Source organism: Acomys minous, assembly GCF_964271855.1.
Source record: "Acomys minous genome assembly, chromosome: 12".
Classification (NCBI taxonomy): Eukaryota; Metazoa; Chordata; class Mammalia; order Rodentia; family Muridae; genus Acomys; species Acomys minous.
Window position 1 is genome coordinate 73,420,933 of NC_140493.1, and position 18,412 is coordinate 73,439,344.

Genomic DNA, 18,412 nt, shown 5'->3' on the forward strand with positions numbered 1-18,412 from the left:
CTGTATGAGATCTGGTGCCCTCTGTACATGCAAAAAGAACACTGTATACATAATAAATAAATACATTTTTAAAAAAGAAAAGAAAAAAGCTCCTGAGTTCAATTTCCAGCAACCACGTGGTGGCTTACAATCTTCTATAATGAGATCTGGTGCCCTCTTCCGGCTTGCAGGTGTACATGCAGATACATTGTATACATAATAAATCTTAGTGAGTTGGCACTTAGCAGGCAGAAGCAGGTGTCCCTGTGAGTTCAAGGTCAGCCTGGTATGCAAAGTTAAGTCCAGGACAGCCAACAGCTACTAGAGAAACCCTGTCTAAGAAAAATAAAGATTGGTGTGGTGGTGCATGTGTTTAAATCTAGCACTCAGGCCAGAAGGTGGTGGCGCATGCCTTTAATCCCAGCACTCAGGAGGCAGAGGCAGGCGGATCACTGAGTTCAAGGCCAGCCTGGTCTACAACGTGAGTCCAGGACAGTGAAGTCTACACAGAGAGACCCTGTCTCGAGAACAACAAAATCTAGCACTCAGGAGGCAGAGGCAAGTAGATCTCTTAATTTGAGGCTATCCTGGTCTTTAGAGCAAATTCCACGACAGCCAGGGCTACATAGAAAAGCCCTGTCTCGCTGGTCAGTGGTGGCACATTCCTTTAATCTTAGCGCTCGGGAGGCAGAGGCAGGCAGATCTCTGAGTTCCAGGCCGGCCTGGTCTACAAAGCGAGTCCAGAATAGTCAAGGCTACGCAGAGAAGCCATGTCTTGAACCCCCCCCCCCCCAAAAAAAAGGCCTGTCTCAGTGGGCAGGAGAGATGGCTTAGACGTTAAGGACGCTGACTGCTCTTCCAGGGGGTTTGAGTTCAGTTCCCAACAAACATGTGGTGGCTCATAACCATCTATGAGATCTGGTACCCTTGTCTGGTATGCAGGTGTAACATGCAGGCAGAACACTATAATAAACAAATCTTTAAGAAAAATAATAAAAAGTGGGGGCGGGTGGGAATAGAAGATGGAGAGTAATTGAGGAAGGTGCTCTATAATGACCCTGATCTCCATTTGAATGTAAACATGTAAAAACAGTTTCAAAAAGAGGCTTCCTTTTGTCTTTTGAGACAGGGTTTCTCTGTGTAGTCCTGGTTGTCCCTGAACTTGCTCTGTAGAGCCTGCTCTTCTCAAACTCAGCTGCCTCTGCCTCACAAGTGCTGAAATAAAAGCCGAGCTCCACCACTGCTTGGCCTACAGAAAGTCTTTAAAATGGAGTTTTAAAGTGTTTATTTAATAACGTTTTCTCCTCTTTGGATTTTCTTTCTTTCTTTCTTTCTTTCTTTCTTTCTTTCTTTCTTTTTTTTTTTTTTTTTTTTTTTTTTTTTTTTTTTTTTTTTGTTTTTCGAGACAGGATTTCTCTGTGAAGCCTTGACTGTCCTGGACTCACTTTGTAGACCAGGTTGGCCTTGAACTCACATCGATCCACCTGCCTCTGCCTCCCGAGTGCTGGGATTAAAGGCGTGCCGCCACCACGCCCGGCTTTTGTTTGTTTGTTTGTTTGTTAATTATTTTTCTTTGAGACGGGGTTTCTCTATGTTATCTTGGCTGTCCTGGACTCACTTTGTAGACCAGGCTGGCCTGGAACTCACAGCGATCCGCCTGCCTCTGGCTCCCGAGTGCTGGGATTAAAGGAGTGTGCCACCACGCCTGGCTCCTCTTTGGATTTTCAAGACAAGTTTTTTCATTTTAGTCCTTGCTATTCTAGAGCTCTAAGGCTAACTCTAGATCAGGCTAGCCTCGAACTCACAGACATCTGCCCTCTGCTGCCTCTAACTACCACTGCTTAGTTGAAACTTTATGTGTCACGTAGGTAAATATGGAAGCAAATGTATATGTACAACATGGAGTCACTTACTGTTGGAAGAGTAAGACATGATTGCACAGGAGAAGTGGAAGGAGCTGCCATTAAAGGCAAGGCAGCTTCACCTCTGTGGCCAGTATAGGCCAGTCACAACCCAACTGAACACACATATGTAAATAAAAATGAAGTTCTGTGTGGAAATGGAAACATCAAACTTGCTGGTCCTGAGGGTCTGTGCCTTTGACCCCAGGATCCAGGAGGCTTAGACAGCCTGGTCTTCTACATACTTGCAGGCCAGTCAGGGATACGTTATGAGACCTTGTGTCAAAAAGCCAAATAATAGAGAAAATGTCGAAAGTAATTGGGAAGAATCCTGATGTCAACCTTTGACCTCCAGGGAGGTCACATGGGTGTACGTAGACGCAGAATGGACAATGGAAGCTTGGTAAAATTAGAATAAAGGCAAACTGCTAGGGCTGGGCGTGGTGGCACCAGCCTGTAATTCCAGCCCTCGGGAGGCAGAGATAGGCAGATGTCTGTAAGTTTGAAGCCAGCGTGGTCTACAAACTGAGGCTAGGACAGTCATGGCTGTTACAAAGAGAACCCTGGCTCCAAAAGCCAAAAACACACTGCTTACAAGTTAAACACTTCTTTCCTCAGAATTCTCTGTTAAAGTCCAAAGCTCTTGCTTTGTGTTTCACAGCTGTAAACACCCAGGAGACTAAAAGGGGGAGGACTGCCCTGAGTTTAAGAGTAGCCAAGACAGCCGGGTGGTGGTGGTGCACGCTTTTAATCCCAGTACTCGGGAGGTGGATCATGTGAGTTCGAGGCCAGCCTCGTCTACAAAGTTAGTCCAGGACAGGCAAGACTCCACAGAGAAACCCTGTCTCAAACTAAAAAAAAAAAAAAAAAAAAGTAGCCAGGACTTCATGGAGAAACCGTACCTCAAAAGAAAAGCCAACGATAAAATGGAACCAAAAAACCTTGAAGTTTTATAGGCCTCCAGTTTAGCCTGGGCTTTCTTAGATCTCAAATGTCACTTCAATAAGATAGCTCTGGCATGTTTTGTTTCTGAGACAGGGTCTCACTGTGTAGCTCTGGTTTTGTCTGAAACTGGCTTCCTGCTCATAGGAATCTACCTCTTGAATGCTGGGGAAAATGGCGTGAGCCACCGCAACCAGCTGCCTTACCTTCCCAGCCCTCATTTTCTGCTTTCCTCCTAGAGTCCATTAAGTGAAAGTGTTTTCTCTGTGTGCATAAATGTTCATGTGTGTATGTGCCTGGAAACCATGGAGGTCAGAGGATGGTGTTGGATCTCCTGGAAATTGAGTTAGAGTTTCAAGCCAGCATGTGGGTCCAGAGAATTGAATCCAGGTCCTTTTGAAAAGTAACCAGTGATCTTAACCAATGAGCTGTCTTTCCATCCCACCTAAGCACTGGCTAGAGTGTAAGCATCAGAAAGGGGGGAGATTTTATTCATTGTTTCCTCATAGTCTCTGCGACAGTGCCCAGTGCAGCCAAAAGCAGGCAGTACATAGTGACGTAGTGAATGAGTGGCTCAGTATCAAAAAACACTGACGTCGTTTTGTATCCTCTAATCCCAGCATTTTGAGAAACTGTGGCAGGAGCCCCTTGAGTTTAGGTCCATCCTGAGTAAGGGTGGTGGGAATGTCAAGTGAAGGAAAAAACATGACAATCTCATTTGCTGAGGCTGTAGGGCTTAAAAGCACTGGTGACTCTTCCAGAAATCTGAGTTTGATTCCCAGCCATGACATGGCAGCTCACCAACTATCTGAAATTCCAGTTCCGGGGAATCCAGGGCATTCTGACTTCCACAGGCCCCAGGCCCACAAGTGGGTTATAGACATACATGTAGGCAAAACACCCAAGCACATAAAAATAACTTAAGAACCATATTGGTGGACGAATGAGATAGTGAGACCTATTAAAGCTGTCACTATCCTTGGTAACCTCTTTTTTGATGCCCCAGTTCCCTGTGATGGGAGGAGAGAACTAATTTCTGAATGCTGTCTTCTGGCCTCCACATGTACACTGTGGAATATGTGCACACATGTACAATAAGAGAGAGAGTGTGTGTGTGTGTGTGTGTGTGTGTGTGTGTGTGTGTGTGTGTAACTGAAGAGACGACTCAGCTGAAAGTGCTTAAGAGCATTTGCTGCTCTTGCAGAGGGCCTGGGATCAGTTCCCAGCACCCACATAGTGCCTCACAAACATTAGTAACTCCATTTCCAGGAGATCTGCCTTCATGGATTCTAGGCATACACTTGGTGCACAGAGGTACATGCGGGCCCAAGCTCCTTTGCATAACTATATCTTTTTTACAAAGTGAAGCCAGGAATGGTGGTTCTGGGGCCATCTTGGTTTACATAGTGAGATTCAATTTAGCCAGTTACAAAGTAAGGTCCTGACTTGGGCCTGGAGAGATGGCTCAGAGGTGAAGAGCATTGGCTACTCTTTAAGAGGTCGTGCATTCGATTGCCAGCAACCACATGATGGCTCATAACCATCTCGAATGAGATCTGCTGTGTAGGAATACATAGAGACAGAATACTGTATACTAAATAAACAAAACTCATAAAACATAAGAGAGTGGTGAAGACGGTGCCAGTCACAGGCTCACTCCATACATAAAACAAGCATGCACACATGAATCCTGAATGCATCAAACATGAGTCATATTTGGACAAAAACGGTATGTTGTGGAGTGTTTTTTTTTTTTTTGAGGGGATTGGTTGGTTGGTTTGAGACAGGGTTTCTCATGTAGTCCTCTTGTCCTGGACTCGCTTCGTAGACCATGCTAGCCTTGAACTCAACAGCTTTCCGCTTGCCTCCGCCTCTCAGCACTGGGATTAAATCCCACCACTTGAGAGGTAGAGGCAGGAGAATTTCTGTGAGTTTGAGGCCAGCTATGGCTACACACAGAGAAACCTTGTTTCAAAACAAAACAAACAAAAAAGCAAACTGTGTTCTCATATTGAACTTTAGGAAACCCTTAAGGGTCATTTTATGCATATATAAAATTGGATTTGATTATGATTAAAATCAGAGGATCATGGGAAAGAACACACCAGAATGAAAGTTTACATAATCTAAGCCTATACATCTGAACAAAAAGGCAGCCACTCTTCATCTCTTAGCAACCAGTTCCTTTTTCCCCTCCTTGACCTCTTAAAACAAGAAACCAGCCCTTTGGGTGTTGTAACTCATTAGGGTATTGCTGACTTGCAGCTTACCTGATCTGGAGTATCACTTTGCTTCTGAATAAAGTTTACTTTCCACTTCTTCTTGTGTGCATTTTGTCAGTTCTTTCAGTAGGATGACAGGAACCTGGAAACACAGGGTCTGGATAGTGACCCATGTTAACAAGAGCAAACATGCTTTGTGAGATTTCAGCTACCCTCAGCGTTAGGGTGAGGAATTTATTTCATATATTAAAAAGTTTTTTTTGAGCCGGCTGGTGGTGGCTGCATGCCTTTAATCCTAGCACTCGGGAGGCAGAGGCAGGTGGATCACTGTGAGTTCGAGGCCAGCCTGGTCTATGACGTTAGTCCAGGACAGCCAAGGATACACAGAGAAACCCTGTCTCGTAAAACAAACAAAACAACAAAACCTTTTTGGAGCTAGACAGATGGCTCAGCAGGAGTGCTTGCTGCACAAATCATGAAGACAGGTTCAGACTCCAGCACCCATAACAAACCAGAGGAGATAGGAGTGGTCCCATAAATGTCTGTAAATCCAGCTCTACTCATGGAGACATGAACAAATATGTTTTTTCCCCAGCTCCATTGTAATCTTTTTGTTATTTATTTACTTATTTATTTTGTTTTTTTCCAGACAGAGTTTTTCTGTGTAGTCTTGGTTGTCCTGGACTCACTTTGTAGACCAGGCTGGCCTCGAACTCACAGAGATCCGCCTGCCTCTGCCTCCCAAGTGCTGGGATTAAAGGCGTGCAACTACCACCGCCTGGCCCCACGAGAGAATTTTTAAGTAAACATATAAGTATACATTCACATTGTACATTTGCATTTACATTGTAAATGTGGGATATTTGCCAGAGAAGATGGCTTGAACATGAATTCAAGCCAATAGAAAGTCTTTAGTAGTGAGCCAGCAACCACACAGGGTGTTTGGGATCCCAGTCTAACCCTCGAGCCTTCCTCAAAATGAGTTTTAAGCATGAAAAACATAGGAGTTTGCGTGCTTCATTTAACAAGAATACTTAGCCAGACGTGGAGGTACAGAAGCCAAAAAGCAAGGTTAGTACATTCAGAGACTCTCCAGACTTGCATGAATTAGGTCTTTGTGTTTTTGTTTTGGCAGGTGGTGCTGTCTATGTGCTCTGTTTTACAGCCTGAATGGTACTTTCATCATGGAGTCCGTTGTGCTAAGGTCTGGGCTCTGTTACAATAATAATGAAATGAAGTAGGTTTTGTTGTTGTTTAAGAGGATGCAAGGCTTGACCCTGGAGCCTTCCACATGTTAAACATGCTTTACCACTGAGGCATAGCTGCAGCTCCAAGGTTTTTTTTTGTTTTTATTTTCCCGAGACAAGAGTTTCTTTGTGTAGCCTTGGCTGTCCTGGACTCAGTCTGTAGACCCAGGACTCAGGCTGTCCTGGCCTTGAACTCACAGGGATCCGCCTGCTTCTGCCTCCTGAGTGCTGGGATTGAAGGCATGTGCCACCAATGTCATGCTGCAGGTCCAAATTTTTGAAAATAATTTTCCCTTCATCTCACACTACTAGTTGGTAGCAAAGTGAAATATTGGGCTCCATGTTTGTTTAAATTTAATTCCAGCTTTCTACAACCAGAAAAGCATCCTCTGGGTGATCTGTCTGTGCAGGCTGCAAAAGGCTTGCTAATCTTCTGATAAATATTATTTTTGGGGGCTGGAGAGATGGCTCAGAGGTTAAGAGCACTGTCTGCTCTTCCAAAAGTCCTGAGTTCAATTCCCAGCAACCACATGGTGACTCACAACCATCTACAATGAGATCTAGTGCCCTCTTCTGGCGGGCAGAGACACATGCGAGCAAAGCACTAAATACATAATCAATCTTTAACATTTTATTTTGGGATAAAAAGGATAATGGGAGACAGATGGTTCTTTCCATAGTGATGTTGAGATTGGAGTTTGGTTTTTCTGAGCCAATCCTTTGCTTATATCATTCATGTGTTTTGTTATTTAAGTAAAGTCAAGCTGTTTGGGAATGTAATTTTATATCTTACATTAAACCTTCAATGGAAAACTAGTAATAGTACAGCTGGCTGTAATGCAGACTCATCAGTAAAAAATAAGTAGAAATAACCTAAAACCTGCTTACACACTGCTGCATCTTTAAATTTTTTATTTTTTTAAATTTTATTTATTTATTTATTTATTTTTTTTTGTGGTGTGTGGCACCACGCCTTTAATCCCAACACTCAGGAGTCAGAAGCAGGTGGATTTCTGTGAGTTCGAGGCCAGCCTGGTCTATAGAGTGAGTTCCAGGACAGCCAGGGCTGTTACACAGAGAAATCCTGTCTCAAGAAACAAAAAATAAGGCTGGAGAGATGGCTCAGAGGTTAACAACACTGACTGCTCTTCCAAAGGTCCTGAGTTCAATTCCCAGCAACCACATGGTGGCTTACAACATCCAGGACAGAGAAACCTTGTGTGAGGCTGGGGTGGGGGTGAGGGTCGGAAGAACCGGGCATGGTGGTACATGTCTTTAATCTCAGCACTCGGGAGGCAGAGGCAGGTGGATTTCTGTGAGTTCCAGGCCAGCCTGGTCTACAAAGGGAGGCCAGGCCAGCCAAGGCTACACAGAGAAATCCTGTCTTGAAAAACCAAAAAGAAAAGAAAAGGGGGGGGGGAAAAAAAAACAACCAAACACTCAAACCCAAAAGTAGGGGGCTGGAGAGATGACTCAGAGGTTAACAGCAGTGGCTGTTCTTCCAAAGGTCTTGATGTTCAGTTCCCAGCAACCACACTTATAACCATCTAAAATGAGATGTGGTTCCCTGTTCTGGCTCGCTGGCTCACATGCAGGCAGAATAATGTATAAATAATAAATAAATAAATAATCTTTTAAAAACAATAATAAAAACTGAAAGTGGTTAAGAACCCATAGAAGTCAGCATCTCCTAGTAGCCAGCCTAAGATTTAGAGCAAATATGTCATTCTCAAAGTTTATTGTTCTTTCATTGCATTTTCTGGATGATGATCCAGTTGAAATGGTTAAGAGAAGATGCAGAAGTTTGTTGGCCGTGGTGGCGCACACCTGTAATCCGAGCACTCGGGAGGCAAAAGCAGGTGGATCTCTGAGTTCCAGGCCAGCCTGCTCTACAAAGTGGAAACCAGGATATCCAGGGCTACACAGAGAAAACAAAACAAAACAAAACAAAAAAACCCCAAACAAAACAAAACTACAGGAGCTTGAAACGCTGGCATATGCCTTTAATTCCAGCATTGGGGCGAGGAGAGGGAAACAGGTGGTCGATCTCTGATTTCAAGGAAAACCTGGTCTTCAGAGCGAGTTCCAGGACAGCCAAGCTACAAAGAGAAACCCTGCCTTGAAAAGCCAATTTAAAAAAAAAAATACGGGTCCGGAGAGATGGCTCAGTGGTTAACAGCACCGCCTTCTCTTCCAAAGGTCCTGAGTTCAATTCCCAGCAACCACATGGTGGCTCACAACCATCTGTAATGTGATATGGCGCCCTCTTGTGGCCTGCAGGAGTACATGCAAGCAGAGCACTGTATACATGATAAGAAATAAGTAAATCTTAAAAAAACAGGGTGGCGAGATGACTCAGCGGGTAAAGGTGTTTGCTGGCCACTATGAGCCCCTGAGTTCAGTCCCTGGGCCACTCATTACAAGCGTCCCCTTCTCCATGTGCATGCCATGGGAAGTGAGTTCCCATGGACAGACAGAAACAAATATAAGTGAAAACGTAAAACTGTAATAACAAAGCAGTCCAATAGAGTATCATTAACTCTCCATCAGATTGAGAAAGGAGGATTCCTACTTTGAGGGTGAAAAAAGACCACAGTATTACACTGAAGTTCCTAGAATTTTAGAGTTTGGAGAATTTAGAAGCCAGTTCACATGACACAGCAATGTCAGGAATTCTGTTACCAGTTTGTTGGGGTGTTACTCAGTTTTCACTAGAAAACACACAGGGAGGCCAGGTGTGGTGGCGTATGCCTTTAATCCCAGCACTCGGGAGGCAGAGGCAGGTGGATCGCTGTGAGTTCGAGGCCAGCCTGGTCTACAAAGCAAGTCCAGGACAGCCAAAGCTACACAGAGAAACCCTCTCTTGAAAAAACAAACAAACAAACCAAAAAACAAAAACAAACAGAACAAAAAAACAACCCCCAAACACCACCACCACCACCACACAGGGAAGGTAGATATGCACGCCTTTAATTCCAGCACTTGGGAGGCAGAGGCAGAAGGATCTCTGTGCTTCTGAGGCCAGCCTGGTCTACAAAGTGACTCCAGGACAGGCAGGGCTATTATGCAGAGAAATGTTGTCTTGAAAAACTAAAACAAGGGCTGGAGAGATGGCTCAGTGGTCAAGAGCACTGTCTGCTCTTCCAAAGGTCCTGAGTTCAATTCCCAGCAACCACAAGGTGGCTCACAGCCATCTATAATGAGATCTAAGGCCGTATTCTAAAGGCAAAGCACTGTTTACATAATAATAAATAAGTAAATCTTTAAAAAAAAAAAAAAGAAAAACTAAAACAAAACAAAAACAGGACGAAGAAGAGGAGGAGGAGGAGGAGGAGGACGAACAGTGGCTAATAATATATTCTCCATCAGTTCTCAGTCTATTGTTTGCTGCTATTGGAGCATCACCAAATCATGTATTCCCTTCCGTTTCCCTTCCTGTTTAAGAATTCTCTTCTTTACAGAACACCGTTGGACAGATAAAAGGATTAATCCAGTCCCAGAGGAATACAATGTTAGTCCTACTTCGTTTCTTTTATAGTACAACTATTTTATTTCTGTGTTGTCATCACCTAGAAGGTGATGTATCATTTTAGCAACGTCTTTAGGTTAAACCTTAGTGATCACATAAAATGCTCTTTTTCCCCCTTTCACTTGATATCTTCACAGATATCCGATCACAGTTGAAGGAACTTGGGAAGAAAACTTTGTTCTATTGTTGAGCTGGGAAGATAGTGTGGGTCAACACGGTGCGAATTTCAAGAACTATTCAGATGAAATAAGTGGGTCAACGATTGCTTTCAATTCATAATGTGAAGCTCTGATGATGGAACGGTTATTTGGGAAAGTGTGATTTCGTCCGCGCTCGAAGGGAGTGTGTGTTTGTGTCCTTCCTGCAAGACATCTGTAGGAATCTGAACGGTGCCATTCCTGTCATACATTAGGCAAATTGAAAGGTCATCGATCGCTATGAGTGACTGGTCGAACGTGGACACTATAAAGACAGCCAAACAGCTTCCCTTGATCACTCAGCCTCTTGGGACGGGGAGGACTAACTTCTTTTCAGAATGGCCGCAAGATGGTGCTGGGGAGCTCGCATGCCGCTGGCGTCATGGCCGGCTGTGTGAGACTACAACTCCCGGGGTGCGCTGAGAAAGGAGGCGGGAGCTTCGGGGGGCGGGGAGGGGGGGGGAGGGAACGCGAGGGCGGGTCTTCCGGGCGTGTGTTTCCGGCGTCGGCGGCCGCGGCCGGGGACGGTGTGAGAGCGGTAAGATGGCGGCCGCAGCGGTGGTAGAGTTCCAGAGAGCCCAGTCTCTACTCAGCACCGACCGGGAGGCCTCCATCGACATCCTCCACTCCATCGGTAAAGGTCCTCGCGCCGTCCCCGTGGCCCCGCCGTCCCGGCGCGGCCTGTGTCGGGCGGAGGCGGCGGAGAGGGGCCGGACTAGCCGGCTCTGGTGCTGCTGACTCACTGTGTGTGTGAGGGGGGCCGGGCCGGGGGGCGCAGGCCGCTCGGGGACCCCCCCCGCCCCCGGGAGCCCTATGGCTTCCAGTCGGGCGGGAAGCCCCGAGGCAGCCCGCGCGTCCACCTGCTGGCTGCTGACTCACGGTGGGCGCAGCGCAAGCTTGGAGAGAGGGCCGGGCTGGGTCCGCCACCCCTAAGGGTCTCCGGTGGTGGCCCCGCTCGAGCCGGCCCGGGCCCGGGAGCCCGCTGATGGCTGGCTGCTTACAAACTGCTTGCAGAGTGTGTTCTTGAAAGGCCTGGGCGACAGCCTCTCAGGACTGGCATTTCCCGCCGTTGTTATCAGCACAGGTTGCTCCGGGGTGGGGGAACGCAAGCGCTCGTCTTGGAGTTTTCTTCGGCGGGACGCTCGCTGGGAGCTGCTGCTTACACCCCCCCCCCCGCACCCCGTCCCGCGCCGCCCCCAGCAAGCTCCAGCAAAACAGGGCCACTTTCTGGGTGTGGGAAGTTGAGGGGTGCCATACACATCAGATTGGCATTTGCTGGAGGTGGCCGAGACGGTCCCTCCGTCCGGTGTGGACTTGTGAGGCAAAGTGCAGGGGTGGGAGCGCCGGGACCGAGATGACTAATTTTCCCCAAGTAGGGCTTGAAGTTAGTTCTGGGAGTTAGTTGTTTGTTGTTCAGGGGACTCTTTGGTACAGGCCTGGCCTCTCACATTGTTGGAGAACAAGTAAGATTTAACACCGTAGTGCGATTGTCTTAAGCTTGAGTGCGACAGGAAAGTTGAAATAGGAACCTTCCAGCTTGTCGCTTCCTGCTGGGATTCGGGTGTGAACAGAAATAAGCGGATGATGGCAGAGAAGGCTTTTTGGATGTGTGTAGCCCGGGAAGATTCGGACTAGATCAACAAGTAGCGAATGCAAGTATTTGTGGGACTTCCAGGATGCTGGTGCTTATGTTGACTTTCTTAGTCTGGTGAATATCAGTACTTGCCCCGAGAAAGTCCAGCGACGAGAGCTTGATGTCGTTCTTTATCTTTGGGGGGTACTAGAAAAGGAGAGGCGAGCTGATCGCAGTGCATTTCGAAGGAATAATGTTGAGAAAGTGTTTCAAAGTTCGGATCGGAAGTAAAGTTTTAGAGCAGAGTGCCAGGGTCATCCGATTGTTGTTACAGAGGTATATTTCTGTGAACACGTTAATCTGAGAGCGTGAGTTTTAACTTTTTTTTTTTGTGCCTAGTGCCTAGTTTGTTTGCCTTTCAGAAAGTAGGAGTTACTGATAAACGTGGCCGTTCGAGTATTTCGTGGTTGCTCACTACACTGAGCCGCCTGCAAGCTTCCCTGTTAGAGCAAGCTTGAATCATGCATGATGGGTGACAGCGTTACTCTTTCCGGTCTCCGTCGTGAAGTACCGAACTCCTGGTTTTTGTCAAGTCATGATGCTTTATAATAGCATTAGTAACTAGTGATGGTAACAAAACAAGCACTGCAGACTTTGGAGAGGCTGTTTGAAGTTCATGTGGCTGAATAATTATTAACAGTTCAGAGTGGGACAGATTAATCCCAGCACTCCGGAGGCAGATCTCTGTGAGTTCGAGGCCAGCCTGGTCCACAAAGTGACTCCAGGACAGCCAAGGCTACACAGAGAAACCCTGTCTCAGAAACAAAAACAAAACACAAAACCAAAGAAAGAAGAAAAGAAAAGTGGGACAGATAAAAACTTACTTTACCAGAACCGAATCCATTATGAGGCAGCATTGTCTCCTAAGTATAACTCTGTCACACGGAAGCTTCTATAGGAATTTTTCTAGAATGGCTTTATGGGATTGTTTGTTCTTCATATATCCTTTAGTTGAAGCTTTCTATAGATTTTCTGAAAGTTTATTGAAAGACTTGGTTTATAGTCATCAGTAATTTTATAATTTGATTTTAGTTTGTGATAGGTAAATGCACAAGCATGTTTTAAAAAATATCTTCATACACACAAAGAAATATCTTCATACAACATAGAGACCAGCATGAGGCTCATCACAGTTGGGAATTTGCTTTACTTTTGTTTTAAGCAAATACAGCAGAAATTTCAGTGTCTGTGGGTGAAGTGAATTCTAAGGGGTTGATTAAAAAGAGCCACTTAAGAAGAATCTACTTTTTGTATTGTTAATATGAAGCATGCCCTATAAATACTTGGCCATTTTACTTTTCTTTAGTGCCCCCCCAACCCCTTTTAGCCCTTATTTGTTTGGTAGTTTCATTTGGAAAATAGGCTACAGTTCATAATGGGTCTAATAAGGGTGAATTTTCCCTTGCTTTATTTATTTATTTATTTTAAAGTTTCTGTTTTCTTTTTTCAGTGAAGCGCGACATTCAGGAAAATGATGAGGAGGCGGTCCAGGTCAAAGAGCAGAGCATCCTTGAACTGGGGTCTCTCCTGGCGAAGACTGGACAGGCTGCAGGTAGGTCCTACACCTGTATTGAACCTATAGTGATTATGTTTGAAACCCCAGATGGAGTCTCTCTCAGAACACGGGGACTGTGCTCATTTGTGGTATTACTCAGTTTTATTTTCCTGACAACTTGTTGCTCTTCAATTTTGAAACAGAAAAGTGTAGGAGTTTATTCTACAGGTGTGGGAAAATCCTGTTTTTGTTGGAATATAGTGAGCTGTGATTTATTCCTTATTTTTGAATCCTCACTGTATTTCCTTACATGAGGGCAGCCACTGTCTTGAGCGACTTCATTGGCTAGCTCTGGTATATTTACGGAGAGTGATCTGAGGCCCTTTACTTCAGATATTGCCACAGGCTTTTTCTGCTGCGGAACGAGTGCGACATGAAATAGTGCTGTCCTGAGACTTACTCTTTGGTAGTATTCTTATTCTTTGCCTGCTGGGCTTGAGGTGATAGTTGAATGATAGGTGTGTGTTCTTTTTTTTTTTTTCCCTGTGTAGCCCTGGCTGTCCTGGATGTCTTTTTTTGTAGACCAGGCTGGCCTGGAACTCACAGAGATCCACCTGCCTCTGCCTTCTGAACACTGGGATTAAAGGTGTGTGCCACCAAACCCAGCTGATAGGTATGTTTTTTATTTAAGGAGAGAGTCCTGATGACTAGAAAGGACCTTTGACCAATAAAGTGGTACTAATGTCGTAAGCTTGTTTAAACCCAACATGGGTAACTGGCATCACTTTGAAGTGCGCTCAGAGGGGCCTGATAGGTGGCGCGCGCTGAGCGCACCTGTTACGCTTGTAGAGGGCCCTCATTGGTTCCCAGCGCCCACATGGCGGCTCACAGCTATCTGTAACTCCGGTCTCAGGGATCTGATGGGCTTTTCTCACTGTGCACATGGTGTACAGATAAGCATTCATACTCATAACATAGATCTTTAATGTTTGTGTGTGGGGTGTGTGTGTGGTTGTGTGTGTATGTTTATTAAATGAGCATAGGGAGAGAAGGAAAGGGGGGAGGGGTATCCCAGAGACAGACAGACAGACAGACAGACAGACAGAGAGGAAGAGAGGGAGCGAGAAGGAGGGAGAGAGGAGAGAGAGGAGAGAGAGAGAAAGCGACTAAGAGCACATAACATAAATCTTAAAAGAATTTATTTGATTAGAATGAAGTTCTGGTAACTCATCCCTGTTTTGTGTTTTATTAACTAATTCACTTTATACCTCGTGATTGAAGCCCCCCCTCATCTCCACCAGTCCCACCCTCTTTTCTTTCAGTTTGTGTAGTAAGCAAGAGAGTGGTGGGGAGAGTAGCACAGAAGCTCTTGAACTTGTAAACTAGTATCTTTTGCAGTTAATGACAATTTCTTTTTAATTGCTGGCTCAGTCAGAAAATTAAGTAAAGATGTGGATAGTTCATGCCTGTTATTTCATCACTTGGGAGGCAGAGGCAGGCTGATCTCTCTAAGTTTGAGACCAGCCTGGCCTTTGTAGTGAATTTTAGGAAAGCCAGGGCTGTATAGTGAGATCCTGTCTCAAAACAAAACAAAACCCAACAAAACAAACAAACAAACAAACAACCCTCCCTCCCCCAAATAAACCCCCAACAAAACAACCATGTGTCTAATGTGCAATGAGGGTGTTACTAAGTGAGGCTACTGAAATTCATTTCATGCCCCACTCCTTCATTTTTGCTGTAACATGTGCTTAGTTAGGGACTGTCCTCCTTTCTGTGTAGCTCCTGCTGTCCTGAAACTCACTATGTAGAACTTGCTAGCCTCAAACTTAGAGATCCGCCTGCCTCTGCTTACCACTTGCTTGGACTAAAGTTGTGTGCTATCACACTTGGCCACTTGCTGCAATTTAATAGGTGAAACAGAATAGTTTTCAAAAACTCCTCAGTTACTTAACTGTTTTCTAAGACAATTTGATCCTTACGGGTCAGAATTCACAAAATTTAAGCCTTGGGGCCTGTTGTATTAATTTACCTATCTTTGCAATAATTATTTGATAGATCAGTTGACTTTTAGCTTTGGAAACATGTATATTCCCTTAATCCTTAGTTTTCCTTTATTGTGCATTTGATAGTTATCTGGTGCTGTACTAAGTACTTGGAGGTTAGTGAATAAGATAAGGTCTACTGTGTAGTTATGACTGAAAGTAGTTCTGAGCATTGGCAAACAAGATGCTTAAGCTCAGGATCTGTGGAAATTTTCTCCCAGGACTTGTTAAAAAAAAAAAAATCTGCTGATGGCAGGCGTGGTGGCACACACCTTTAATCCCAGCACTCGGGAGGCAGAGGCAGGTGGATCACTGTGAGTTCAAAGCCAGCGTGGTCTACAAAGTGAGTCTAGGACAGCCAAGGCTACACAGAGAAAGCTATCTTGAAAACTCCCCGTGCCCCCTCCCTGCAAAATCTGCTGAGTATCATAGGTTCTAAGAAGGAAATTCTTACCATAAATTTCAGATAATCCAATGAAATTAGGAATATGATTTTAAGAAGTTAAAGAAGTTTTCAAACATGGAAAGAAACTGAGTATATAAGCATGAACACTCAGTAGTAATAGACTAAAATAGAAAATGAGATTAAAAAGGACAGTTTAAGCTGGGCATGGTAGCACACACCTGAAATCTCTGTGAGTTCGAGGCCAGCCTGGTCTACAAAGCTAGTCCAAGATAGCCAAAGTTACACAGAGAAACCCTGTCTCAAAACAAACAAACAACCTCCCTCTCCAGAACGATAGCTGAGAACATTTGTTCTCCTGTTCAAGTTAGAGTAACAGGTACTTAGAGAAAATAACGCTAGCAGATGCTAGAGACAAAGGCAGAATACTTAGCTCATATTTTACTTCTGCCTTTTCTAGGAAGGAAAATGATTTTCAAACAGAAAAGATAGAAATAACATCAGAAAGAGAATTAAAGACAAGGTAGGTGAGAGAAGAGAGAACACATAGTCTTTATAAGTTTCTTTCTCTTGGCTCTGACAATTTTTGTCTTTTGGCATTGAAGGAGTAATGCCAGATAAAAGTGCAGAGCCACTTGGGGAAATCATGCAGGAGGAAGTGTTTGCATACCGAGCAGAGCAAACACTATTCTACCTTTTGGAAGATAATGAGCAGACTGAGACACTACAAATCAGTCAGGTGGTGGTACACACCTTTCATCCATCACTCAGGATTCAGAGGCAGGTGGCTCTCTGGAATGATGGTTTGGTGTTTTTTTGTTTTTTGTTTTTTGTGCATCTATATGAGTTCGAGGCCAGCCTGGTTTACAAAGCTAGACCAGGACAATTAATGCTACACAGAGAAACAAAACAAAAAACTGTATGGCCTTTCCCAGAATTCACCAACTTGTCGAGTAGAAGAATGAGATAGAATGTGTGTGTGGTTTGTGGGTTTTTTTTTGTTTGCTTGTTGTTGTTTTTTTTAATTTTTATTTATTTATTTATTTATTTTTTGTGGAGGGGTGGGGTGGGGTGGGGTGGGGGCAGGGTCCCTTTTATAGTCCTGGCTGTCCTGGACTCACTTTGTAGACCTGCCTGGCCTCGAACTCACAGAGATCTGATTGCCTCTGCCTCCCATGTCCTGGGATTACAGGCGTGCGCCACTATGCTCAGCTTTTAGAATGTATGTTTGATGTAAGTAGAGTACTTTATCACTTGGTAGACTATTAATATGGTAGGCGTAGGCTATAAACTTATAGTAGGCTGAATAGTTATTGAAATATATATTAGTACTTGTTTCTAAACTTGATTTGTTCTTGATTTTTCTGATTGGTATTTGGCCCCCATGGTTAAAGCCATAGCAGAAGGCATGGATATTTTTGTAGGCTATTTAGGCCAGTAGAGTGTAGATTTAAGAGTCACAGTTACTGCTAAAGCAAGAAAGATTAGTGCAGTTATAAAAGTAAAAAAAATTATATACCTGAAATATTCATTGAAACAGAGAAAGATGTAGCGTTACCTGTCTATATAATACTGTTTGAAAAAAGACCTTAATGGACTCAGTTTGAACCAAAAATGCTACCTTGTTGCTGGGTTATAGAGATACACTCCTATAATCCCAGCAAGACATTAGCCTGCGCTGCACAGTGAGCCCTTTTCTCAAAAATTGCTTTCCTTTACCTCTTGAAAGAATTTCCTTGTGCTATCTATCTGTGGCAGCCAGATCTGCCCTACTCTGAGATCCTTCTCTGAGCATTTTTTTCTGTCCTGGCTACCACAAGCATATCAGAAGTACTTTTACCCACATAATAGAAGAGGGCAACTGAAGGGATAAGTAATTTAGAAGCAAGGACACTGGAGGAATATTTAAAATAGTAACTATGTTTAGCTTTGAGAAAGGAAGGTTAAAGAAATGTGAATGAGTTATCTTATAAATATTTGAAGCCAGTGGAAGGAGATGCAGATTTGTTTAGGAAAAAAAAAATAGGTTTGTTTAAAAATGTCTTTGTAATAGGCTGCTTTTTAAAAAAAATATGTTAGTCACTAAAATCATAGTTGTTCAAACATAGGAAACTATGGAAGAAAGATTATTTTATCAGATTAGTTCTAAGATTTACTTATTTATGTATATAAGCACTCTATTGCACGTATGCAAGCATGACAGAAGAGTGCATCAGATTCCATTACAGATGGTTGTGAGCCACCATGTAGTTGCTGGGAATTGAACTTAGGACCTTTGGATGAGCAGCCAGTGCTCTTAACCACTGAGCCATCTCTCAAAGTTCAGCTTAGTTCTATATGCTGTAAGTAAAGCTATCATGAACTAGGGCTGTATGTGTCTCAGTAGTGGAGTGTTTGCCAGCGAGGTGCTTTCTGACCCACTACACACATACATACAAAGCCATACTTGCATAGAATAATTGAAATTTGCATAAATGTAAAAAACTATAGTGTGCATGTGTATGTGCCTGGGGGGTTGTGTTTTCTTCTTATTTTGGGACAGAGTCTCCTGTCTGCTTTGTTTCTTTGAGACAGGATACCTCTGTAACCCAGGCTCTGCCAGAGTGGCCCTTGAACTCACCCGTTACGGTCCTCCTGACCCAGCCTCCTGAGTGCTGCGCTTATAGTGCACCAGGCCCAGCTAGGATTTTTTTCCCCTTAGGACAAGAAGGATTTATTTTGCCAGTACTTCCAGAGCTTTTGACTATTGTATTGGAGAGGACACAAAGTGGAACAGAATTGTTTAACTCATGGTGGACAGGAAGCAGAGACAAGGGCAC

The 18,412-nt window shown here is 44.2% G+C and overlaps 1 protein-coding gene across 3 annotated transcripts in view; it reads left to right on the forward strand.

The window, feature by feature from the left end:
• Positions 1-10,490: 10,490 nt before the first annotated feature.
• Positions 10,491-18,412, forward strand: part of PSMD11 (proteasome 26S subunit, non-ATPase 11) — a 40,598-nt gene continuing 32,676 nt past the window's right edge. For 2 of the 3 annotated variants that reach the window (XR_014773218.1, XM_084750438.1), the window contains exons 1-2: positions 10,546-10,651; positions 13,101-13,202. Coding sequence is in view for 2 of the 3 variants with exons in the window: in XM_084750438.1 (XP_084606564.1) it covers positions 10,561-10,651; positions 13,101-13,202 (193 nt within the window). In the remaining variant the exon portion in view is untranslated. Of the gene's footprint in view, positions 10,652-13,100; positions 13,203-18,412 lie in introns of all 3 variants that reach the window. The other variant, XM_084750439.1, reaches the window with a different exon arrangement.